Below are 26674 nucleotides of genomic sequence, written 5' to 3'. Positions count from 1 at the left end.
AGACACAACTAAAATGACTGACCAACAATTTTTTCTTAGTAAAATAGGATGTCATCTGCTGTAAACGTGGGTAACGGGTGCTTTAGGAGGCCTGAGGAGAAAGGACATAGCATGAAAAAGCCTCTGTGGGGAATTTCTGTCCTCTGACCAGCCCCGTCATGTTCCTTCATGATCTCAGAAGATTCATGATAGGTGTTTAATTAGTCAGTCAACAGGCAGGTTGCTGTTTGCTAGAGTAGTCTAGAGAGAGCTGTAATCACCCCCAAACTTGTAGACCCCCTCCTCTTCAGCTCTTGCTCTTGTCTGAAGGCACGAAGTCCTACAATTTCTTATAGTCATTTGTTAGCAGACTCCGAGAGTTCTTTGAATGGAAAGAGGGTCATCCCGGATGCTGCCTTCTGAGCCTAGGAATAGACTTGGCTTTCCTTGCGTGGGGCGCAGATCTCATTTCACTGAACTCCGAGGGGAACAATCCAAATTCTTTGGCTATACTGAAATTTTGTTGTATCAAATAATAGGCTATTGTTATTAGCTTTGAGACTTTCACTGTGAATGTATTTGTCGTCCTGGATGTGAGCTGTGATCATGCCGCCTTAGGTTAAACAAGCCCAGTTCCTTCAGATTTTCTTTCATCACGGGTCCTGTTTTTCTCATGCTTGGATCCTTTCTGTGGTTCTTCTCTGGCCTCTGGCCTAGTTCTCTGTTACATTCTTGAATTGTGAGCCCTGAACAGGACATAAGACTTGGTGTCAGTGTCCAGTGGGGCTCCTCACCCCTTTGCAACGTGGACTTGGAGAAAGCCAACATTTGCCAGCAAGTCCTCAGACCAACAAGCATCTTCTTCCTGCCCTCCTCTTATTCCTCAGCTTCTTTCTTATTCTGGTAAATCTCTTCCTTTTTTTTTTTTTTCTTGCACTGGAACCTAGGTTGATGCTGCTTCTTTGATCCCATTTCCTTGTTCTGGCTTCTTCTGTCTGGATTCCTCTTCCCACACTGCAGATTTTATCCCAGCAAAAAAAAATCCTGGCCTGGACTTCATACTGCTCTGATTCTGCCCCTTTCTGTTCTCAGCTTCAGTATTTTTGTGGGAGAATTTCCTGGCTGGATTCTAATCCAGTACCCCCTCCCTATCCTTCAGGCTGGGTCTAGTTATCCAAATCTTGAGGCATCACACAGTTTGTCCATTTCTTGAAAAGAGAAATGAGGGGGAGGGAGCTATAGGGAGACTTATTAAGGGTATTAAGGTGGAGATTTAAAATTTGAGATGAAACGTCAGTGTGATAGGAAGTCTCAGTGGGAGGTGGGCCAATGGGTCACTGCTGGTGTCAGTGCTTGGGCACGTGGCACTTTCATTAATGGGCACTGGAGACATTTCTGCCTTGTTAGTGAGCTGCCTGGGAGCTCATCACAAAGGCCTCTGCCGTCCTCAGCAAAGAGCCTGGCACTGGGGCATGATTGACAGCGGCCTTTGTACAATGAGCATTACTCAGGCTCCGGGGAGAATTTGGTGCTGGGGTGACTTGGGAGTTGGCATCACGCACTCCTGAAGTTCCATAGCTCCCTGTTCTCACAAAGACTTTTTGAAAGGTTGAATGTTCATCTTGTAGCTTCTTCCACAGGGAGGTAGCTGGACCTACCTGTCCTTCAGTGCTCTAATAGCTCAATGGATGGAAAGTACCAGGGCCTTCTGTTTGAGATCTGAGCCACTCAATGGATTCCTTACTTGAATATTTGGAAAGAAGCCAAGTTTCCTATCCTTGACTGAAAGTCAAGGCACCCCCTGGTGCTTCTCAGGACAGTGAGATACAGAGGTTTTAAAGATTTTGATCTCTTTAGCAGAAAGGGATGTATTTGCTGATTTAATAATGTTTTTTTAGTTATAATCCAGTTATTTCTTCAGGCAAGGCAATGGGATGGCAGACAGGTGTGTGTGTGTGTGTGTGTGTGTGTGTGTGTGCTAATGCACACACGCATTCTAGCTATTCCAGACAGGTGCATTGGAGTGACAGGGTCAAGGGGTAGAAGCTGATGGGTTTCTGGTGACCTCTGCTAGAAGTTGCTAAATGTTGTGACTCTCTAGGGCTGGCACCAGATTTTTTGAGCCCAGGAAGAGTTGTTGCCTTCTCCAGTGGCCTCTTGGGGGCTATACGGAATTGCATAGCCAGTTCAGAGTTTGAGCATCCCTTCCTGCTGGTTTGTCAGGCTATGGGTGACTGTGGCTGATCCAGCCAGTACCAGGCCTCGCGAGACAGTCAGTCTAGGACTGCCTTTGCTTGTTGCGTTTGGTTACCATGGCAGCAGGAAAATGGGGGAGAAACTGAGACACCTGGGATGCAGATGCAGAAACTTGAGCCGTTTAGTTTTCCTACCTAGAGGAGGCAGTGGCATTAATGAAATGAGCAGGTAGGTAGACGACTGTGGCGCTGCCCAGTTGACCCAGAACCCGGGTGGGGTATTGGTTTGGTTTTCGGCGCTGTTGTGTTCAGAGAAGAGGCTTGGTTTGGGGGCATGGTCCTACTGGAGGCAGCTGTCTTGATAGATCACTAGGGAAACACGTCAACCACCTCCTGGCTGCTAAATCCTCACTCCTGTGTTGGGTGAAAAAGCCCATGGTTTTGTCTGGTTTTGTGTGGAGGGGCATCTTACAAGTGGAATCCTGTTTTCCCCTTGTCCCGTTAGCTTACATTTGTTGTGTCCCACTCCCCCCCAAAGTACTATGGTCTCCATTGGAAGATGCTCCTGAGGTCAAGGATTCTTAACCTGAGGCCCATGAACTTGGTTTTTTAAAGATATCTTTGTAACTGTATTTCAATATTAATTGGTTTTCTTTTTAGTTCTGTGTATTTTATTGTATTCCTTTATAATTATGATCTTGAGAAGGAGTCCATAGGATTTGCCAATCTTCTAGAAGGCTTCATGAACATAAAAAGGTTAAGAACCTCCAACTTAGATGCACCCCAGAAAATGGATGTGCAAGAGGCAGTAGTGGTTGGAGGGTGGGGTGGTCATGAAAGAGAGCTGAGCTTCCCAAGGCTGAGGTGGGGAGCCAGCTCCGACAGAGGCATGTGTGGCTGGCTGCCTACCAGATGTTGTTTTGCTAAGTGAGGTGATGCTGTTTGGGCTGGCTTTCTCCCCACAGATGAGGTGTGTGTGCAGAGGTCTGGGGGTTGGGGGAGGTGGGGAGGCAAAGACAGTGTAGACATACAGAAGAAATTGGGGGGTGGAGAAGAAGGCACACTGAAAGTGAGAACTGAGTAATAAGTGTGGGGGGGCCCATAGTGAATGGGACCCAGTATCAGACAGTTTCCCCCGGGGTGTTGGAAGTTTAAAGGAGGCGTTGGCAGTCTGTCTGGCGTCTGGGTCTGGGACATTTACCTCCTCCTTTCCCTATTGCTTCTTCTATCTTCCTTTTTCTCCCCTCCCCCAAAACCTTTAAAACAGTGGCTGTGAACATGCTTGAACTGCCTTAGAGAATTCAGTGTCATTTGTCTGTGGGCTTCCTGCCCCCTCCTCCCTCCTCCAGTGTCTCAATTATTTCAGATGAGCTGTGTGTGATTCCCATAGCACAAAGCACAAAGGTGTGAGCCTCTTTTTCGAGCAATTGGTGAGCTACAGGTGTTGTTTAGTGACACTTGGCTTAAGTGGTCCCCTCGCTGCCTCAGTTTCCTCCCCCTCCCCTATCTCCTGCCTTCCCAGGCCAGAATGGAATGGTTCTGTGCTAGGGACCCCATGGGGACTTCACCGACCCCCCCAGCCAGTAGCTGCTTATCAGCCTAACAAGCTTCATGGAAAGGGTTTATGGAACTGTTTATAGAAAATATTTGCTGTTTTTTGAAGTTAATTGTATGACAGCTTGAGTTCTCTGGAGAGAAGGTACCATGGAAATAAAAACAAACCGTGAGTTTAATTTAAATTCTGGAGTCTCCAAGTGCAGTTTCGTTGGAAGTGTTATCTAATGGTAAGACTGCATACACGAGTGTGTGTGTGTGTATGTGTGTGTGTGTGAGTGTGTGTTTATAGAAACTGGGTGGCCTGCTGCTTTCAGTGCAAGAACATTCCAGTACACCCCTAGGTGCACTAATCTGTGCTTACTGTGTGTGGCCTACAAGGGGCGTATGTTCCCCAGAGGATGATGTTGGACCGAGGTATCTTAACTTTTTTCAGGGCTCATCCTCCTTTTGGCAGTCTGCTACAGTCTATTCCATTAAACCCTTGTCGTGTTTTTAAAATGTGTAAAATAAAATACATAGTATTACAAAAGAAATCAGTGCTATTGAAAGATTAACCAAAATATTAAAGGGAAAAAAATTCCAGTTGACCTTGTGTGGTGGTGCACACCTACCTGTCCTTCCAGCTTCTGGAGAGGCTGAGGCTGGTGGATTGCTTGCATTTAGGAGTTCTGATTACAGTGGCCTGTGACGATTGAGATGCTGCTCTAAGTTCAGCACCAATGTGGTGAGCCCTTGGGAGCTGCCTAAGGACTTGTGTTCCCATGCTGATCAGGAGTGGAACTGGTGCTGTGAGTGGCCACTATGCACTTCCAGCCTGCGTGAGAGAGGGAGATCCAATCTTCTAAAAAGAGGGAGAACAAGTTCATGGGACCCCAGGTTAAGAACCCTTGTGCTAGACAGAGATTCCATTCAGTTCCTGGCATGGTGCTAGGCACGCAAGATCCTAAGATAGATTTGACACAAACCTTCCTCTCCAGGAACTTGTGTGCTGATTGGTGGGAAGAGATGTGGACTCTGATACATGTCCTGTCTCCGTCCCTCTCCCTCAGGAGGCTGGCAGCCCTTTTGGACACAGGCTGTTTTGTTTCTCAGCTCCATCTTTGTCTTCCTGTCTTTCCCTGTGCTGAGCACAATGCCTCCCACATTGGAGAGTCTGGAAATGACCTTAGAAGTTTTTTGGCTCAACCCCCTCGTTTTTACAGATCAGCAAATTGAGGCCCAGAAAAATTAAATAACTTAGCATAGTTAAGCGGTGGAAATAATTCGAACCTGGGTCCTCAGTCTCCAAATCCAAATACTTAATAAGTGTTTGAACAAGAAACAAAGGAAAGAAACCTCTGCTTCTTCTTCTGCAAAATGAAGGGGTGGGACTCAGTCTGTAAAGGCCCTTTCTGTTCTAAATTTATGATCCTGAGCTGGACAGACAGATGGACATGGGCACAAATCGCTGTGACATGTTGAGTGCAAAGGAGAGATGAAGTGTTTGAAGAAATTGGAGGAGGAGGGAAGGAGAGGATCTCAGAGAAGCTTCGTGGAGGAGGTCAGACTGGGACGTACTTTGAAGGAAAAGGGACTTGACCAGATAGAGGAGATGTACCTTCCAGCCCCGGAGCACCGTGTGGGCCAAGGCGTGGAGATGGAGTTGGGCTTTTTCATAGGACTTGCTGCTTGAGACATTTTTATGTAGTTGGGAGCAGTGTTGTGGTTCATAATGAAAAAAATACTAAGTATTTAGAACGTGATGGTGACAAAGCACATTGTATACTTTATCTTATTTGATCATCATCCCTGCGTAAAAACAGTTAACCAAAGACCCTGTGATTAAGAAGACCACTCCTGTTATTTTTATTAACATTAATTTTTAAAATTATTGATTAAATTATATTGTCCCTTTGACGTGGGTGACCTTGGACAGGTCATGTCATTTCTCCGAATCTCAGTTTCCTCATCTGTACAAGAGAGGTTACACTGGATGACCTTTTAGGCAACGGTGTGCTGGAAAATGCTTTAACAATTGACTCTCTGTGGGGAAAAATGCATGCATGACACACTTTAGAAAGTAATCTGGGGGCATCTAGGTGGCACAGTGGATAGAGCACTGGACCTGGAGTCAGGAGGACCTGAGTTCAAATCTGACCTCAGACACTTGACACTTATTAGCTGTGTGACCCTGGGCAAGTCACTTAACCCCAACTGCCTCTCCAAAAAAACAAACAAACTAACAAACCAAAAAAAACAACTGCAGTATTAATGTTTTCCCTTTACTTTCTTAAATCCAGACAATTAACACAACAATAAAGCAAGCCTTGATTTATAGTTTTTGCCTGTTTCTAAGGTGTAAATGCTCACCCTGACAATTTCAGTCAGCTCTCTCTGTCTCTCTCTTTGTCTGTCTCTCACTCTGTCTCTGTCTCTCTGTCTCTCTCTTTGTCTCTCTCTGTCTCTGTCTCTCTTTGTCTCAGTCTCTGTCTCTGTCTCTCTCTCTTTGTCTCAGTCTCTCTGTCTCTCTCTTTGTCTCAGTCTCTGTCTCTGTCTCTTTGTCTCTGTCTCTCTCTCTGTCTCTTTCTTTGTCTCGGTCTCTCTCTCTCTTTGTCTCTCTCTGTCTCTGTCTCTCTCTCTCCCTCCCGCCCTCCCTCCCTCCCACCAGTTTGAACTGGCTCTAGCCCACCCTTGTTGAGGCCCCTTCCACCTCTAGGTCTGTGATTCTACTCTTTCTTCTTTCTAGAGTCTTACCTCTGCCCTTCCTGTTAGTTACGTACTAAGAGGTAAGAATTAGGAGGACACCCATTTTATAGATGGGAAAATAAAGGACAAAGTCACCTGTATCTGGTCAAATGAGAGATCACTGGCCAAGCCAAGGTCAGAACCTAGGCTTGGAGGCTTGCAATTCCTTTTCTTGCTAGCTTCGATAGACAAATACATTCTGATATCCTTCTCCCCGGCCCTCTTTTTAGCGGGAAGACCATCGAGTTAACCTTCTGGCTCACTCTTTATCCCCGGCCCACGACCCACCAGCCAAATAATCAACATTCCTATAATCCAAGATGAGGAGAGAGAGGTCTTTGTTTGTACCATCCCACTGTGGTTCAGGAATCTCATAGCACAGAAACCCAGCAAATGGGCTTTGAAGTCAATAGACTTAATTTAAAGACACCGAGATGCGCTCCTGGGGGCCCTTCTGGCCGTCTTGTCTTTTCCTCCCTTCTGGGGAATCTCAGTGACTCGTGAACCATCTAGGGATGCTTATAAACTGTGTGATTTTCCATAGGTGTTAATCTCAGCTCAAGAGATTCCCTCTCTTTTGGGACTGGGAAGTTTCTCTCTAAAAAACCCAAGTCCAGGAAGTGTGAGATAAAGAGTGAGCATACAAGATGTGACAGCAAAGTGAATTGATTGATTGGTAATAACAACAGTATCTAGTGTTTATATAGCACTTTCAGGTGTGCAAAGCACTTTACAGATATCTCATTTTGTCCTCACAACAACCCTGGGAGATAGACTGTGAGTTCCTTGAGAACAGGGACTATCTCTTGCCTTTCTTTGTATCTTTAGCACTCAGCACAGTGCCTGGCACATAGTAAATGTTCATCGACTATGTACTATTATTATCCCCATTTTTCAGATGAGGAAACTGAGGCAAACAGATTAAGTGACTTGCCTGGGGTCACACAGCTAGTAAGTGTCTGAAGTCGGATTTGAATTCAGGTCTTCATGACTCCAGGCTCAGAGCTCTTATTTACTGGACCACTAAGCCTGTTAGAATAGATATACAATGGGGTGCTGACCCTTCCAAAGAAGTCGCTTTAGGAGGCCATACTCTCATTTCAATGAGAGGTTGCATGATGGAGAGGATGAGATGCTGGGCCTTGGCATTAGGAAGGCCTAGTTTTAAATTCTGCCCCAGGCACTTGGGGTGAGTTGCTTAACTTTTCTGAGTCTCAGTTTTATCATCTGTACAATTTAGGAATTGGACTAAATGATTTCTTTTTTTTTTTAGTTTTTTTAGGCAATTGGGGTTAAGTGACTTGCCCAGGGTCACACAGCTAGTACGTGTCAAGTGTTTGGTCTGAGGTCGGATTTGAACTCAGGTCCTCCTGATTTCAGGGCCGGTGTTCTACCCACTGTACCACCTAGCTGCCCCATGACTAAATGATTTCTAAAGCCCCTTAAATCCTTGCCCTGTGCTATTTGCTAGTGGGAGGTTTAAAATAATGAGAAGCTTGGGAACCCCCTGCCCTTGGGAGTTCCCTGGTCCAAGAGGCAGGTGGATCATGGTCTCTCCCCTTGGGCAACTCTCATTCACAGGAAGTGGATTGCCTTGGGATATATCCCCTCTCAGGCCCTTAGGCCCATGTGTCCCAAAGAGCTTGCTTAGTTTCCCTGGTGGTCCATTTCATTTCAGCACTTTCAAATGATCTTAGAATTTTCACATGAAAGTCAGGCTTTTGCATGAGAGTCATTGGTTATGGCAAGTTTTAAGCCTTGGGCTTAAACTGAGACTCTGGGAAGGGACCTTGGGGGACAAGGAGTTGGGAGTTAAGGCACAGCTGGATCTCAATGGACAGAGGCAAAGGACTGTTGTTGCTGGGCCTCGGGGGCAGCGATTGTCAGGTCATGGCAGGAAGAGGATGGGGGGGGTGAGTGATAGTCCTCTGTAATGGCTTCCCCACTCCCCATCCCCTTCCCTCCCTGTTCAGTCTGTGGAATGCCTGGGGCTCTCATCTCTCCCACACCAGAGTAGGAGAGGGCAAGTACTCACTCAAGGGTGTCTGGTTCTCACCTTCGATGTTACTGGGATGGATGCATGGATGCACGAGTGATAGGGATTGGCCATCAATCCAAACAAAGAAAACAAGCCTAAGGTATGGAAGTTTCCAGAAAATGCAAGAAGTCAAAGTGTTAGATAGGAGGAAGTAGGATCAGGTCTACAGGAAAAAATCATTTCACTTCAAATGAACCCTCTCTGTCTGGCTACAGAGACAAGAGAGGTGTTTTTAGAGGCATGGGGGCAGAGCTGATATCATAGGGGCATAGACTGAGAGCTGGAAGATGTCTTAGAGGTCGTCTATTCTGACCGCTTTGTTTTACAGATAAGGAAAAGGGAGATTAAGTGACTTACCCTCTAGGTTACTCAACTTGTGAATGACAGAGGCATTGTTTCATAGTATCCCAGGTCTAGAGATGGATGGGTCCATTCCAACACTTCATTTGACAGATGGAGAAATTGAGGTTGTGACTTGTCTAAAGTTACACAGCTAATAAATGACCAATTTGTGGGTTTGAACCCACCACAAGCTTCCCCTATATTCCATTGCTTCTTGCTAAAACACTTAGTGAAGGACATGGGGCAGTGATGGCCTCTCTTTCCCTAGCGTGGATCTCAGCATGAATTGGCTTAATAAGACTCAGTGATCTCTACGCCCCACCCTCTTTGTCTCACTTTCTACTTCAGGAATATAGCCTCCATTCAGTTGATGAAAGATTTTCAGTTTTTCACAGATAACACTGACCAGTTAACATTCCCAGAATCTAGTGTAGGGAAAGGAAATGGGTTTCTACGAATACTAGAAAGATGGAGTAATTGAAAGACAGTAGAATAAATATTCGTCCTCTCACCCAACTTTGGGGCTCTTAATGGAGGGAATCATTGACGAAGCCCACGTAAAGTATTTTTGAAGCAGCCCTGACTAAAGGCGAGGGGACAGACTCAGAGCCCTCCCACATGCCTTCCCACCTCCTGAATTTGTGCTGGCTTCCCCGCTGAACACCGCCTGTCCCCAGACTGAGTGTTTTGGGCTCAGTGACATTTTCTCAGTGGAGAGAAGTAACCAAAAGCCTGGCTAGGAAGGAGAAAATGGGTGGGGAATCTGGGAAGCTTGTGCCTTGAGCTGCTAAGAAGGCAGTGACGTTTTTTTTCGGGGGGGGTTGGGTTTTTCCCCCCTCCTAGTGGAGAGCAAGCTTCCTACCACCCAGTGCCAGCAGTAACTGGCCCCCTGGCCACTCCAGAAGTCTCCTACCTACCCTAGGTTCCACTGTTCAGAGAACAGGGTGAACAGACTGCTTCTGTGAAGAGCTGGGGGATGTCCCAGCTCCGTCCTTAGGGGCTCAAGAGCTCTTGTCCTAATTCCAGGGGTTGTTTTGAGAATCAGCAGATCCCCCAGCTGGAGCCTGGGACTCTTCCCTTGGGCTCCTCTTGGAGAGTTTTCCCAGGTTATGACTGGGCTGAAGGGCCTCTCTTTTCTGTGAACCTGCAAGGCCATGGAGGGGTGTGGTGGCCTCCCCCTCTGACTCCAAGATCAGGTTTCCACCTGCCCTGAAGTGGAGAGCTTCAGTTTGGCACTGAGCATCCCTTGCCTGGCCGCTGGGCAAGTGGTAAACAAGAATCCAGTATCTATCGGAGCTAGAGCTCTGCCGCTTAGAGGGAGGATTCCTCTCCGAGAGACAGGAGGATTGGTGAGTCGGGCTGGAGACACAGGCTAACTTCTTTGTTTTTTCACGAGGGAGTACTGAAGTTTCATTGGGGGCATTTTGCTGACTGTATTTACAGTTGCTACGGTAGGGACTGGAGGTGGGGGCATTTCAGAGGCAGGTAACAGAGGACCTCAAAGCCGATGTCTTGTGATGATTTCAGGAAGGGGGCATGGGGGTCTGGGTAGGCTTGCTTGAGTGAAGCTGTATGATAGGAAGTAGTAGAATCATTTTCTTTTTCCTCCTGGTCTAGAGGTATGTTTGGTTAGCATTCCCACCTCTTTTCCCAGGTGCCGGACAAAGGGTTAAACATCTTTGCAGGCTCTATTTTGGGGAGAACTAAGTGTTCTCAGAATAGAATTCTTTGTTATGTGGTCTATTTTGGGATGTGGGCCCCGTGGGCGTTTATGTAAGCATTTCTGTATCTGTGTGTATTTAGGGGGGCAGGGAGCAAGGAATCATCTCTAGTTACTAATTATAAGCAGTTTTTTCTGGGATCGTGGGCAGATGGAGGTGTGTGTGTATGTGTAAGGGGTAGATTGCTGAGTGCCAAGCACTGACTAGAGTGTGGATAGCTGGATGTATGGATGTGTGCCTGGGAGCAAATACTGCATGTGAAGGGCAGGAGGAGAGGGGCTTGGGTGCCTTGAGGGTTAATTGGGATGGAGAAGGCGGCTGTCAGGATTGAGTGATTCTGCCCCTCCACCTTTTTGTCGTCAAGTGCAGACTCCCATCCTGCCTCTTTACCTTTAGAATTTGTGAGACCCTGGACAAACCACTGGGGTTCTCTGATCCTCAGTTTCCTTATCTGTAAAATGAAAGAGTTGGAGTACACGGTCCCTGAAGTCCTTGACATCTGAAAAGCCTGCATGTATTCACTGTTTATCAGACCAACAGGGCTGATTGTGTCTGGCTGATGGACAGATAGAGTATTGGGCTTTAGAAACTGAGGGAACACATGATACTCACTAGCTGTGTGACCTTGGGCAAGTCACTTAACCCCTATTGCTTCACCAAAAAAAAAAAATTAGAAACTGAGGGAAAAAAGCTGTGCACAGTCAGTCCACAAGGACCATCGGATCATAGTGGTAGAGCTTGACCACCTTAGTGGTCATCTAATCCAACTCCCTCCTTTTACAGATGAGGAAACTAGGCACAGGGAGTTTAAAGTGTTTACCTAAAGTCATGAAAGTGGGAAATGACAAAATTAGGATTCTTCTGACTCCCAATCCAGTGCTGCTGTAACAGAGCCGGTAGCACACCTCCTGTGGACCCTGACCCATTCTCAGGCGGGAAGCCTTCAGCCTCTGGTCTTCTTACATTTAACTGTGTTCCTTCTCCCTTCTGTCTTTAGGCCGAATCCGCATATGTCAAAGCAAGAGTTTATGAACCAGAGACCCTCCAGCATGGTCAGTGAGACGTCCACAGTCGGAACTACATCCACTTCGGATATGAAATCAGGACCAAGGGTGAGTCCCAGGTGGCTCAACTCTCCCTTCCCTTCTCTGTAACCTTGACCATGGCCAGTCCAGGTGAAAGCCTAAGTCCAGGCGAGGACTTTGGAAAGATCCCTCCTATTTGCACAGTACATCTCACTATTCAGGGAACTCTCCCACCCATCATCCCATTTCATTTACTTATTTAATTTTTGCTGTCTTCATTGCATTTATTTATTTGCTCATTTATTTATTTAGGGTTTTGTGTGTGTGTGTATGTGTGTGTGTGTTTTGTTTTTTTGGGTGAGGCAACTAGGGTTAAGTGACTTGCCCAGGGTCACCAGCTAGTACGTGTCATGTGTCTGAGGCTGGATTTGAACTCAGGTCCTCCTGACTCCAAGGCCGGAGCTCTATCCACTGCGCCACCTAGCATTTGTTTATTGCTGAGGCTCAGTCTCCCCAGGCTGGAAGTACAGTGGCCATTCATGGGCTCAGCCCCACTGCTATCTGGCTATGAAGCTTGAGCCTTCTCTTTTTCCCATCTGGGCCAGTTTGAACCTCCTTAGGCAACCTGGTGCTCCTTCCTACTTGCTGGGGGCTCATCATATTGGTTCCAGACTCAGTACAAATTCCCAATCAGCTTTCTCTCATCATAGCCTAAAACTCCCCAGCTCAAATGACCTACCAGACTCAGTCTGGAATCCATATTTTGGGTTTCTGGTTCGTTCTAGTGAGGTTGAGGGTACCTGTACCTACTTCTCTGTGCTCAAGAGCTTGGGTTCAGTGCAGCCTACTAAAGCTGCAGGTAATACTTTTTTTTTTGTCTTCAGCATCTGTGTTTTTTTTTTAAATTTTTTTATTGATTTATTTTGATTTATCAACAATCACTTCCATATGCTTTTGAGTTTAAAATTCTTCTCCCACTTCCTCCCCACCACCCTCCCCAGGATGGTGCACACTCTGATATAGGCTATATGTACACATTCCTATTAAACATTAATGATGTTGTAAATAAAAATTAGAACCAATAGGAGGAACTACCAGAAAGAGGAAATAAAACTCAACAGAAGAGAAAAAAATAGCAATTCAAATTCCCTAGTTCTTTCTTTGGATGTGGATAGCATTTTCCATCACGAGGCCTTTGGAGATGTCTTAGATCTTTGTATTGTTGGGAAGGGTTAAGTTTATCGATGTTAGTTATCACACAACGTCAGCACCTGTGTTTATTGAGGCTGTCCTGTGCATATGGTCCTGGAGGAGGACCTGGAGACAACCAAAAGTTAAATCCCATAGAATCATAGGAGTTCAGAGCTGGAAGGGACTTTCGGAAGCCAAGTCCTCACATTTTATGGAAGAGGTCATAGGCCCAGAGAAAGGCAACAATTTGCCCAAGGACACACAGGATTTGTTGCAGAGACCAATGTCCAGATTCCTGGTCCAGTCACTGTTCCTTGTGTAAGTGGTCCTGGATTAAGTAGACTCTGTCTGCCCCAGACTACCAAGGGACACATTGGGATCATTGTTTGCTGGTAGAGGCTGGTCTGAAGTCTAAAGTTGTTTTTGTTTTTGTTTTTGTTTTTGGTTAATGTTGAGTTGTTTAAATCATGTCTGAATCTTCATGACCCCATTTGGGGTTTTCTTGGCAAAGATATTGCAGTGGTTTGCCATTTCTTTCTCCAGTTCATTTTACAGATGAGAAAACTGAGTCAAACAGGGTTAAGTGACTTGCCTAGGGTCACCCAGCTAGTAAGTGTCTGAGGCCAGATTGGAACTCATAAAGATGAGTCTTCCTGATTCCAAGCCCAGTGTTCTATCCACTGCACCATCTAGCTACTCCTCTGGAATCTAAAGACTGGTGCTTAAATCCTGGCTTGACTAATTACTATCTAGGTGACCTAGGCAAGTTACTTAACCTCTGTAGACTTCAGTTTCTTATTCTGTGCAATGACAGGATTAGACTAGATGAGCTCTAAGTTCCTCATTGGCCAGCTGTAAATCCTGTGAGATTCCCTAATGGCTCATGTCTGTCTAGGGCCATCTTTCTGGGTCTTAGGATCTCTCTCTGTCTCACTTCTTTTTTTGGGTGATCATCACCTCTTAGGTTCATTGCATGTGACGGTCATACATTTCTAGGATTGGAAGACACTGCCCTGGCTTCCATGCTTCCAAGTCAAATGGTGGTCCCTGATGCTGCTGGTGTTAAAAAAAAAAAAAAAGGCCCCTGGGACTGGGACGTTTTTTCTTGAATCAAATCTCAATCCTTCCTAATGCTCTAGTTAAAATCTTTAGGTTTTTTGGTTTTTTTCCCCCTCTCCTAGGTTATCAAGACCAGCAAAATCCACAGCTTTGGAAAAAGGGACCAGGCTATCAGAAGGAACCCCAATGTCCCTGTGGTGGTGAGAGGCTGGTTGCACAAACAGGTGAGGGCTTCAGACAATGAGAAGGGGCACTAGGGATGGGGAACCTTCCCCCAGAAAAAGTAAAAAAAACCACACAAAGCGTTTCTGTCGTGAGATGACCACGTAACAGACATATCATTCAAAAAGCACCGAGGACCCTTGTAGCTTCCTCCCAAGAGACACATGCCATCAGTCACAAAAGGGGCCACAAAGCAATAGATTGCATTTATCTACAGCAGGGGGGAAACCTGGGGGCTCGAGGCCACATGTGGCCTTCTAGGTCCTTGGGTGCAGCCTTTTGACTGAGTCCAAGTTTTACAGAACAAATCCTTTTATTAAGGGGATTTGTTCTGTGAAGTTTGGATTCAGTCAGAGGGCCGCACTTGAGGACCTAGAGGGCCACATGTGGCCTCAAGGCTGCAGGTTCCCCACCACTGATTTAGAGCATTAAAGGAAGCATTACCTTGGGCAATTGAGTCAACCCATCTGAACCTCATCTATAAAATGGGCACAAGATATTACTCATACTCTTAACCCTCTAGTCCCATGGAAATGTATTATTATTATATTTATTACAAAGGCTACAGTGAGGCTTCACTACTTCCCCAATTCACTTGTGCTACGTGATAGGGTGGGGAGGGCCGTGCACGGGGGTCCCTCTGAATTGGCTTGCTCTACTTTGTAGGACAGCTCTGGGATGCGATTATGGAAGAGAAGATGGTTTGTGCTTGCTGATTACTGTTTGTTCTACTATAAAGGTGAGTGGACATTCTCCCTGGCAGAGAAAGAAGTTGGTATGAAGCGCCTTCCTTTGGTCAGTTTCCGTTGTCATGAAGGCGCCCAGTGCTGCCGACCCACCTAGATGTCTCTAAGCCTGATAAAGTTAAATTGCTCTGGGGGCTCTTAGTTTGTGGCCCTTACCTCGTTCCCACATTTAGCTGATGGCAGGTCTCTGAAAGTGCATCCCCCAGAAGAGTTTGCTCTCCATCCCTGTCCCTGGTAGTCCTAGCAATTCAGTTCAGTAAAAATTATTATGAAGCACCTACTATGTGTAAGGCAGTGAGAACATGAAGAAAGGGATGACCCACATCCTGCTTTCAAGAAGCCTGGCAAGGATGGGCTCATAAATGACTCAGATAGGAGAGAGAGTACAGATTAAAAATACTGTGTGATGTGAGGCAAGAGAGATGGCCCTCACTAAGTGGGCCAGGCAGCCAGGGAGGACTTCATGGAGGAGGTAGCTTCTGAACTGGTCTTTGAAAGAAGGGAAGGACTTTAACAAACTAGATGGGGAGGATAAGGGGGGGGCATTCTAAGCACAGGGGATAGGGAGAGCAAAGGCGTAGGCATAGAGGAGAAGGCAGGATGAAATGGGAGATGGAGAAAAGTCTAGCTTGTCTAATGCTTAGAGGGAGCAAAGGGAGGGAAGAGGGGTGAAGTGCTTGAGTTATTTACGTCCTGTTCAGTTTGATTCATTTATAGACTATTGCACGTCCCGCAATCTTTGCAAATCCCATCCCACTGAGGGCACAGACCTGGTGTGGAAACTTTCCAGTCAAATTTAAGAGGAGACGAATGCATACATGTGCATGCACAGGCGAGGCATGTAATTCAGTGCCCTAAATATGTGTTGAGCACATATATGTAGAGTACTGTGGTAGGCGGAGACCTCAGATAGCATCTGCCTTCATGGAGTTTATAGTGTAGGAGAAATCTGCTTCTGTCTCTTCTGTGAATTCCCAGGTGACCCCTCGAATCCCTTCCATCTACAAACCCAGGCCCTTTTATCCTATTCATCTGTAGCTCAACCACTGCCCCAATCCCAACCCCCAGTGGGTACCAGCTTTTCCCACTCTGACCTCACATAATGTTTGATTTTGTACCTCTCCGTATAACCTCATGTGTTTTGTCTTGTCTGAGGCATCTCATCTCTCTGCTAGAATGAGAACTCCCTGAGGGTAAGGGCCTGCCTTATCTAATATCTTTACATTGCATCTCCACTACTGCCTAATGCAGGGTTCTGCCCAGCATTGTCACCTAAAATGTTACTGTTCAGAGGTAGGATTGGTATACCTAAAGAACACTGCAGTTGTAGCCAAGAAAGGCCCTAGTTCAAATCTTGACCCTGATAAGTACTAGCTGAGTGATCACGATAAAGTCTCTTTCACACCTCTGAGCCTCAGTTTACCCATCTGTAAAATGGAGAAAATAATAGCTGCTGCAGCTACCTCACAAAGTTGTTGGGAGCATCAAATGAAAAGATGTGTGTGAAACGCTTTGAAGACTTTCAAGTTTTTGTTGTGTGTGTGGTTTTTTTAAACTAGACTTACAATTTTTTTTAACTAGACCTATGATTTCACTGGGGCAGTTAGATGGTTCAGTGAATAGACTGCCTGGCCTGGAGTCACTTACTAGCTGTGTGACCCTTGGCAAGTCACTTAACCCTGTTTGCCTCAGTTTCCTCATCTGTAAAATAATCTGGAGAAGGAAATGGCAAACCACTCCAGTATCTTTGTCAAGAAAACCCCGAAAGGGGTCATGAAGAATTGGGCACAATGGAAAACAACTAAAAAAATTATTTCAATGGTGTAGGGGAGTGAGAAAGTCCTCTCTACCAATGTATTGAACCATGAATATAGAGCTGGACTGGGCTATAGAGGCCATGTAGTCTAAACCCTTTATTTTATAAATGTGGAAACTGAGGCCCAGGGAACTGAAGTGACTTCCCACAGATGGTAGAGATGCTGGCAGGCCCGACTAAGTGTGGTGCCAGCAACTTTGCAGACTAGGTCCATTAGGGGAATTTGTGTACCATGAGGTTATAGGATTTAGGACTAAAAGGGACCATCTCATTTTATTGTATTTATTTTATTTTATTTTTTGCTTTTTGGTGAGGTAATCGGGGTTAAGTGACTTGCCCAGGGTCACACAGCTAGTATGTGTCAAGTGTCTGAGGTCGGATTTGAATTCAGGTCCTCCTAACTCCAACGTTGGAACTCTATCCACTGTGTCATCTAGCTGCCCCTGGAACCTTCTCATTTTACAGAAGCATAAGCCCAAACCCAGAGAAACTAAATGATTTGCCCAGGTTCATTCAGGCAGCAAGCATCAGAAGCAGAGTCCCTCAGACTCTAAATCCCATGCTCTTTCTTTTAGGCAATTGGGGTTAAGTGACTTGCCCAAGGTCACACAGCTAGTAAGTGTCAACTGTTTGGTCTGAGGCCAGATTTGAACTCGGTCCTCCTGACTTCAGGGTTGGTGCTCTATCCAGTGCACCACCTAGCTGCCCCACCCATGCTCTTTCTGTTGGACCACATTGCCTCCCCTGTGCTAATCAACTGTTCCACAACTTTAGTCAATCAATAAGCATTTATTAAGCACCAACTATGTAAAAGGCATTGTTTGAAGTCCTGGGGATGCAAAAAAATAGAAATGACAGCAGCTGCTCCCAAGCAGCTCCTGGTGTAATGGGGGTGGGTGGGACAGCATGCAAACAATTATGTACAAACCAGATACAGTCCAGACAAATTGGAGATAATCACCAGAAGGAAGGCCCTGAGGTTAAGGGAGATTGGGAAAGGCTTCATGCAGAAAGTGGGACTTTGTCTGAGGCTTAAGGGAAGTCAGGGAAGCCGGGAAGCATAGATGAGAACGGAGAGGGTGCCCAGACATGGGGGACAGCCGGGGATGTTGGGAGTCAGGAGATGGCCTGTCTTCTATAAGGAATAACAAGGATGTCAGTGTCGCTGGATCCCAGAGTACAGGAAAAGGAGGAAGGTATAAGAAGACTCGAGAAGTAGGAAGGAACCAGTCCAGCAAGGATTTTGAAAAGCCAACTAGTAGTCTTAGGGAGTTTCCCAGAGTACTCCAGACTTAAGTGACTTGTCCAGAGTCACACAGCCAGTAGATGTCAGAAGTGGGATTTGAACCCGTCTTCCTGCTCCTGAAGTCAACCAGTCATGATGGCATGCTGTCTCTTGTCAGCTATTATTATTGTTTAATCAGTTCATTTTGTAACCCATTGTTGGGCTCTGCCCTCTGGGAGAGAATGCTTATCTCTTGTCTCTTCTTATTTCCATCTGTTGAAACTTGTTCCTCTATTTGAGGATCAGCCCAGGTGCCACCTTGGCCTCCAGGATGCCTTCCCTCATCCCTTTTATCTCCTTTTCCTGCCCATCCCCCAGCCGGAGATAATCCCATCTGTCTTCATTTTTCTAGAGGACTATGTCTGTCTCTTTCCCTTTCCCCTACCTGGTCCTATCTCCATGCAAGCACAGCATATGTTTCCAAGGTGAGGCAAGGCAAGGCAAGGCTCGATGACCACTGGCCAGAAATGCTAGAGAGGAGAACTCCATCTCTTTCATGTTAGGACTATATAGAACCTTTGATGTCCCTTTCACCTTCAAGAATCTCAGGCAGCAGACATCCTCATCTTTCAGGGCAGAGACCATGTTGCTTTTCAAGGGTAAGACCTTGTAGATCACGTATGCCCAATGTATGTTGATTGACTCTTGCTGTCCTCCTCCTTTGGGTGAGATCTCATGACTCATCCTGATCTTTTTTTTCTTCTTCTGTTCAAAGACAGTCGAGAAGAAGCCGTCCTAGGGAGCATCCCACTGCCCAGCTATGTGATCTCTCCTGTTGGGCCCGAAGATCGTATAAACCGCAAGTATTCTTTTAAGGTATAAATGGTTTGTCTTTTGGATTGTGTTTTTCAATGTTAACTTAAATATTTTTGAAAGTTAATTCACTCAAATAGAAACCACCTGGCTTACATGAAAATATTTGAAATAAAATGCTTTTGCAGCTCCATTCTTTGTAGTGAGATTTCCAGAAGAACTTAGGCCCTAGTTTTTGTAGGGCTTCTGTCTGGCTCCTTATACGCCAGGAGCTCCCCACAAAGCTAACCTTGAGCCTAAGTTTGGTAGAGTCCAGGATCCTATTCATTGGTTATAACCACAGACATTCTGGGGAAGAGTTTCATGGCTACAGATGATGCTAGCCCTAGGAATTCAAAGCTGGGGACTCTGGGACCATTATAGGCAACTGTAATTGCTTCTCCAAGGAGATGAACAACCCAGACTATCTCTATTTGGAAATCCCCTCCCCACTCCAGCTCCAGTGGCTGTTTGGGTCCATGTAAGACAGAAGGGAAGCACAGATCCTGGTCTAGTCACCTAATTTTGTGGAACAGTATCACTAATGGATGGGTGTGGAAAAGTATAGACATTAAACAAAATTCAGTTTCCAGCCATAGCTATTTGAAGGGCTGTGAGATGTTGATACCCACCATCTTTTACTGGGAATCCCATGGGTGTTAGTCACATCCTTGGGCCACAAATTAAAAAATTCACAGTGATTGACTCCACAAATAAACTGGCTTCAGGGTTGGGATGAAACCACAATTTGTTCTTATAGGAAATCCAGGCTGCTTTTCTTTCCACTCTCTCTTCTCTGTGGGATAGACCTGGAGTTGAACTAGGGATTACCTGGGGTCCTAGAGCTGGGGACCTGGATTAGGACCTGTTTCATTCTTCATTGTGTGGTGGGCTTACTGTCCTGCCTGCAACTGCAAAGGAATCATTTTTTTGTGGTCCTCCTCTGTCTCCCATTCACACATACTCCAGGGTGACTGGTCTGACCCCATCTTCTGGAAGGAGAGATTCCTGCCCCCCTAGCCCTTTCCCAGCTGTGAATGTATATCTGGTCCAAGTTCCATTTTCTTACGTTCTATTTGAAAAGAGCGGTACTGATTGGAACACAGTTAGGATTTAGAATTAAAAGGAACTTTAGATGTCACCTAATCCTACCCTTTCCATTTATAAATGGCTATTGGAATCCTCTTTCTCTCCCTCCCTCTCCCCTTTCTCCCTCCCCTTCCCCTGTCCTCTTTTTACCCCTCTCCCTCTCCTTTCCCTTTCCCCTTCTCCCTGACGGTTCCTCTATTCCTTTTCCATTTCCTTTGCTGGTTCACCATCCATCTCCTGTCCCCTAAACGTGGGTGTCCCTGGATGTTCTGTTTTGGGCCCTCTTTTCTCTGTATGCCTTCTCCCTTGGCTGTCTCAGCAGCTCCTCTATATTTGAATATCATCTCTTAACAGATGGCTGCCAAGTCTCTAAATTTTCCCCTCCACTCTGGTCCCACATCCCAGCTGCCTATTGGTCCTTTCTGCCTCAATGCCCTGTTAGGACCCAACACTCCAAAATCCTCATCTCCCCCAGCTTTCTCCCTGACGGGTGCCACCATGCTCCCGGTCACCCAGGTTTGCGTCTTCATAGACATCTTAGACTCGCTGTCCCTTGTCCCACATATCCAGGTAGCTGCGGTGTCTTCTCCATCTGTCTTCCCACCCTCTCTGGCATCCATCTCCCTCTCTGCTCACTCAGCTCCTGCCCTAGTGCAGACCCTTATCATCTCTTGCCTGGACTATTGTAAGAGCCTCCCAGGTGCCCTCCCTGCCAGTCCATCCCCACCCACCCACCCCCTGCCATCTATCATCCACATAATTGCTCAAATACTCTTAAGGCACAGGTCTGATCATTTCACTTCTCTGCTCAAAGATCTTGAGTAATTCTCTGCTGCCTCTCAGATAAAAATACAGACTCCTCAGTGTGGCATTTAAGGCTCTCACAGTCTGGCGCCCACCTACATTTCCAGTCTTATTTTATGTGATTTCCTTTCATACACTCTACATTCCTTTCTACCTCCTACCTTCATACACTCCCACAAGACATCCCCCATGCTTGAAATAAATCCTTCCTCATCTCTGGTTCTCAGCATCCTTTTCTTCCTTTAAGGCTCTGCTCTGGCGTCACCTCTTCTGGGAAGCCTTCCCTGATTAGTGTTCTCTCCTTCCAAGTATTACTTTGGAAGTATGTATATGTACTCCCTGCCCCTTCTCCCCCAACATAGGATCATAACATAGGGCACACAATTGACTCTTAATAAATTGCTTTTTGACTTGAATCAGATTGGTTTGGGACAGTTCTCTTAGTGGAATGCAGACTTGTTATTAGCCAGAAAGTCTTCCTTGAAAACAAGTGTCTAGCGACATATTTCAACAATTCAATTCAGTTCAACCGGCCTTTATTATAACACCTGAGCATCCCAAAGTAACTCCCCAAGATTCTATGTACCATATGCTAACACTTCATCAGAAGGTGTGAAAAATATATTCTAGGAAAGCCTTGTTTATCATTGTACTGTCCTTCTTCTGTCCTTTTCCACCCTCCCTCGCTCCCTCTCTTAGAATTTCTTAGAAAAACTCAGCCGAGAGTATTCACTGAACCCTTAGTTTTTAAGGTATAGAAAGTGCATTTCTGAGGTTAGAGGTTTGTTCTCTGCAGTTTGATGACTTCAGTCCATCTTTCTTAATTAATTATCAGAAAACATTTTATTAAGAACCTTTGTACTTAATTTGAACACTGTGCTGGGTACTAGGAAGGGGACATACAAAATGTAAATAAAGAAATGAGATAATTATTCTATGTAATGTTACATGCTAAGTATATTGGAGGTGTGAAATAAAGAACCACGTGATGTCTGAGATTTGACAAATCAGGGAAGGCTTCGTGGAAGAGGTGACATTTGAGCTGGCTTTAAATGAGGGGTAGAAATCTAACAGGCAGAACAGGGGAGGGATAACTGTTCCAGGCACAGGGAAGGGAGCAGGATAAAAGTAGCCATAAAAATATCCCTCGGTAAACCTTCAGAGCCCGGTTATATTGTTTCTGTTGCAAAACTGCACATCCTGGGGGTGGAGAGGGTGTGACTGGGATCTTGATGGAGTCTTGTAAGCCTTGTGTGGGTGTCTAGCTGTAGGATAAGGGGGTATGCTTCCTGTCCCAAAAGAGCTGATGCAGCTGCTAATGTTCTTTGTATTCATGGTATAGTGGGAAGAAAGGGAGGGAGGAAGGATGGAAGGAAGGAAAAAAGGGGAGGAGGGAGGAAAGAAGGAAGGGAGGGGGAGAACAAACATTAATTTAGCCCCATACTACGTGCCAGGTAGTCTGCTAAGAACTTTACAAATGTTATTTCATTTGATCCTTACAATAACCCTGGGAGGTAGTTGAAGAAACTAAGGTAATTAGAGGTTAAGTGACTTGCCCAAGTGTTTGAAGTCAAATTTAAACTCAGGTCTTCCTGACTACAAACATAGTCCTCTATCCATTGAACCCCTATGCCACTTGTAGTGTCCTTGAGTCAAGTTCTCATACCTATAAAACGATGGCGTTGGTCTAGACTCAGGGTTGTTAACCTGGGGTCCCCAGGACCTCCAAGGATTTATGGATAGATTTCAGGGGTTCTGTGAAATTGGATGGGAAGAAAATTAGATCATTATTTTCACTAACCTCCCGCTGAAATTGATCCTTCTGTTACAAATGTGGGTGACCAATATTATTCCATAGGTTTCACCAGGCCACCAAAGGGGTCCATGACATAGAAAAGGCTAACCCCTGCGCTAGACCTCCAAGATCCCCTCTAGCTTGGACACCCCACGATTATGAGTGGCTCTGCCCTTTACTAGGTGTCTGACATTAGGCGAGTCATTTTTAACCCCTCTGAGCCTCAGTCTCCTCGTCTATAAAGTGATGATGATAAGGCTTGTCTTCTTTATTTCATGGGGCTGTTGTCAGGGGAAAGTTTGTAAACCTTTAGGAGCTATAGAAAAAAATGTGAATTGTTTGTTATTATTGTGGGCCAGTCAATGAAACCTCTCCCTGAAATCTGCCTTAATCACATATCTTATTGCTGTGACTCCCAAATCTCTCCTTGTTATTGTTAAGAATAAGGCAATGCCTGGTCCTGTTGCTCCTTCAGGTCCCTGGGAGGGACGAGGCAGCAGAATCTAAGAGAACTTTATTGTCTGTCTGCTGTTGTGACCCTGGGGACAGCAACGCTGCCACTCTTTCATTAATACATGAGCTTACATCGACTGGCATTGCTGTCCCGGTTGAGATATAGCACCTTGGACACTCAGCTGCCTCCGTGGGCCAAGTTAGAGGGAGCTGCTCGCACAAGACGCTCTGCGTGCTGAAGGATGCTCTGGGGCTCTTTGGGCGCTGTGTACTCACACGTGCTTACTTTTAGGACTCACTGACCCCTTTGTCTGGGGACTGGCTGACTGCAGAATGCTCAAGCTGCGCCCTCAGCCCGTCACTGTATCGGCCACTTAAAGTCTCTGTTTCTTTCTTCAGGAAACATCAGCTGCTAATTGAGAACCCAGAGTAACTTGAAGTAGATCACCATGTTATCTTGGGGTGTGGTTTGTTTCTGTCTCTAGGTCCAGTGCCTATCACGGTGCCTGTCTTGGAGTGGGTGTTTAAATGCCTGTTGGTTCATTGATTGAGTAAACCTGTTGTGCAAAGCTAGCAGCCCGTCCCTAGAAAGTTTATGTCACTCTCTTCCTTGGAAGTAGAAAAAGTGCTTTGCTTTTGGGAGTGGAGAGAGTGGATCTTAAGAAATGCCGCATTCCAAATTTGAACACCTAGACATTGTTAATGGTGACTCGATGGATAGAATGCTGGCGTTAGGAAGACCTGAGTTCAGATCTGTCCTCAGATACTTACTAGCTCTGTGACTCTGGGCAAGTCACTTAACCTTTCTTCCTCAGTTTCCTCAGCTGTAAATTGGGGATAATAATAGCACCTACCTTGCAGGGTTGTTGTGAGGATCAGATGAGCTAATAGTTGTGGAAGTGCTTAGCACAGTGTCTGCACATAGTAAGTGCTGTATGAGTGAGCTGTTATTATTACTATTTGAGATAATATTTATAAAGTGCTTTGCAAACCTTAAAGCACTTTGTAAATGCTAGCCGTCTGCTGGGATGTTAGCCTCAAGCCACCTGTTATTGCAGCAGATTTCTGGACCTCATTCTAGTGGTAGCCAAACAAGGAGATGCATGCTTCAGCAGAGCTTAGACTCAGCAATTCCCAGGTGTGTTTGCTTTCTAAGGGGAGATTGTGGAAAAAAAATCTGGTTCTCGTGTAAACTTCATCTGCAGGACCCTCCTCGTCTGGGAAGAGTAAATAGAAAACAGACATAAAAGTCTGTGAGACTCCTAGAGGAAAACAAACGTCTGTCACTGTGTTTTATATACTGTGAGGAGCCTTTGGTATTTCAGAGCTATGGAAATGGGTTGATGTGCTCCTGAATTCGTGGGGATGGGCAGGCCTGGTGTTAGACTCTCCAGGGCAGAGGGGCATGTGGCATGAATACTGTTTTGTGTCTTTCTCTCTCTTCCTTCCTTCCTTTCTCTCTCTCTCTTTCTTTCTTTGTATTTCTTTGTATACAATTACTTTGTATTTAAGATATTCTCTCTCTCTTTCTCTCCCTTCCTCTCTCCCCCTCTCTCCCCCCTGCTTTCCTTCCTGTCCTTCCTCTCTCTCTTTCTTCCTTCCTTTTTCTTTCTCTTCTCTCCTCCCCTCTCTTTCTCCCTTCCTTCCTTCCTACAGGATATGAATTTTCCTGTGCTTTCTGCCCTCTAACACGGATCTGCCTCCTCTGCATTTGCAGGCTGTCCACAATGGCATGCGGGCCCACATCTACAACACCTCTGGCGTTGATTTTCCGGCGGAGCACTCGGGGATGAGAACTTACTATTTCAGCGCTGACACTCAAGAAGATATGAATGGCTGGATCAGAGCCATGAACCAGGCTGCCCAACTACAGTCTCGAGCATCATTGAAGCGGTCAGTGCTCCAGAGGAAACTCCTCTTGTGTTGGGCTTTATGTGTGGGTAGAATAGGTCTCTGCCTCTATGGGATAACTTTAAGGGCACCTGAATAGTCCCCTTTCCTGAAACAGGTACCTGAAATCCTATCATTCATTCATTCATGTTCAGCCTAAGTCTTTCTTTCCCTTAGCTCCTTTTCATAAGTAAAAATACTCCCAGCAGACAGCTGGTGGCACAGTGTATAGCATGCTGAGCCTGGAATCAGGAAGACCTGAGTTCAAATGTGACCTTAAGCACTCATTAGTTCTGTGACCCCAGGCAAGTCACTTAACTTCTGATTGCCTCAGTTTCCTCAACTGTAAAATGAGGATAATAACAGCACCCACTTTCCAGGGTTGGTGTGAGGATCAAATGAGATAATATTTGTACAAGTGCTTAGTGTAGTACTCCGCACATAGTAGGTGCTATATAAATGCTTATTCACTTCCTTTCTCCCCAGACATTAACACATCAAGTTCCCAAAATCTTAATGTGACTGTCAAAAAAGATCTTTGAAGTTTGTACTTCCCAGTTTACAAAGCACATTTAGTATCAGTCAAGCATTTATTAAGAGCTTGCTATGTGCCAGGCACTATGCTAAGTTTTGGGGATACAAAGAAAGGCAAAAAACATCAAACAAACAAAAAACCCCCCAAAATCCCAGTCCCTGCTCTCCAGAAACTGACAACTGATAGAACCTATGATTTTCACAAGAACCCTGTGAGGTAGGCAGAGTCGAATTTCTTATCTCCCAGCTGTTTTTGCCTCAGTTTCCTCATCTGTAAAATGGGAGTAATAACAATAGCACCTACCTCCTAGGGTTGTTGGGAGAATAAAATGAGATGATATTTGTAAAGCGCTTTACAAACCTTCAAGTGCTATGTGAATGCTAGCTCTTTGAGAGATGAAGATACCTTTGAGGGGAATAGGAAAAGCTGGGCTTTGAACTCCTTCCTCGGCCCAGTACCTCTAGAGCGCTGGTTGGCGCAGTAGGTCAAAGGCAGACTTGGAATCAGGAAGAGCCACGTTCCCATCCTGTCTCAGATGCTCACTACCTCTGTGACCCTGGGCGCATCACTCTCAGCTTCAGTTTTCCCATTGCCTGCTGACTGTGTTACAGTGGGGATGCTTTTTTTTAAAAATTTACTTATTTAGTATATGTACTGGTACTACTATAGAGCAAATAGCTGGTGCAGTGGATAGAATGTCAGGCCTGGAGTCAGGAAGACTCATCTTCATGGGTTCAAATCTGACCTCAGATACCTGCTAGCTCTGTGACCCTGGGCAAGTTACTTAACCTTGTTTGCCTCAGTTCTTCATCTGTAAAATGAGCTGGAGAAGGAAATGGCAAACCGCTCCAGTATCTTTGCAAGAAAACCCCAAATGAGGTCAAGACGAGTTGGACACAATGGAAAATGACTAAACAGCGGCAAACACTGGTATTATTGTTGTCCTGTTGTCTGTTTTGCCTTTGGAATGGCAATATGACATAGTAGATAGAGGTCTGACCAGGTTCAGATCCCATCCTTGACCCTTTTTTTTGGTACTCTTTTTCCCTGATTTTATTAATTTATTTATTTTTACTTTTCAACATTCACATCCATAAGATTTTGAATTCCAGATTTTCTCCCCAGCTCGTCCCTCCCCTACCCCAAGATGGCATGCATTCTGAATACCCTTTCCTCTGATCTGCCCTCCCTTCTATCCCTCCCCTCTCTTATCTCCTTCCCCTTCAATTTTCCTGTAGCACAGAATAGATTTCTAAACCCCATTTCCTGTATATCTTATTTTGTGGGGATGCTTTTGATAAATGGGCTGGCTGGGATGGTCTCAGAGGTCCTTCCAACTCTCAGATTGTGTGACTCTGTGAAGGCAGGTGTGTAGGTCAGTTATTTGGTTCCCTTTATATAACACAGGTCCTGCTC

The 26674-nt window shown here is 45.6% G+C and overlaps 1 protein-coding gene across 7 annotated transcripts in view; it reads left to right on the top strand.

Annotated features, from left to right (window-relative positions):
* Positions 1-26674, top strand: part of PLEKHA7 (pleckstrin homology domain containing A7) — a 155238-nt gene that overhangs the window by 64089 nt on the left and 64475 nt on the right. For all 7 annotated transcript variants that reach the window (XM_027852608.1, XM_027852613.1, XM_027852612.1 and 4 more), the window contains exons 3-7: positions 11554-11668; positions 13954-14055; positions 14720-14792; positions 18616-18716; positions 24551-24726. In XM_027852608.1, coding sequence (XP_027708409.1) covers positions 11554-11668; positions 13954-14055; positions 14720-14792; positions 18616-18716; positions 24551-24726 — 567 coding nt within the window. The remainder of the gene's footprint in view (positions 1-11553; positions 11669-13953; positions 14056-14719; positions 14793-18615; positions 18717-24550; positions 24727-26674) is intronic.

This window comes from Vombatus ursinus, unplaced genomic scaffold (genome assembly GCF_900497805.2).
Source record: "Vombatus ursinus unplaced genomic scaffold, bare-nosed wombat genome assembly UNPS02009770.1, whole genome shotgun sequence".
Lineage (NCBI taxonomy): Eukaryota > Metazoa > Chordata > Mammalia > Diprotodontia > Vombatidae > Vombatus > Vombatus ursinus.
This window is presented reverse-complemented; position numbering and strand designations above follow the sequence as displayed.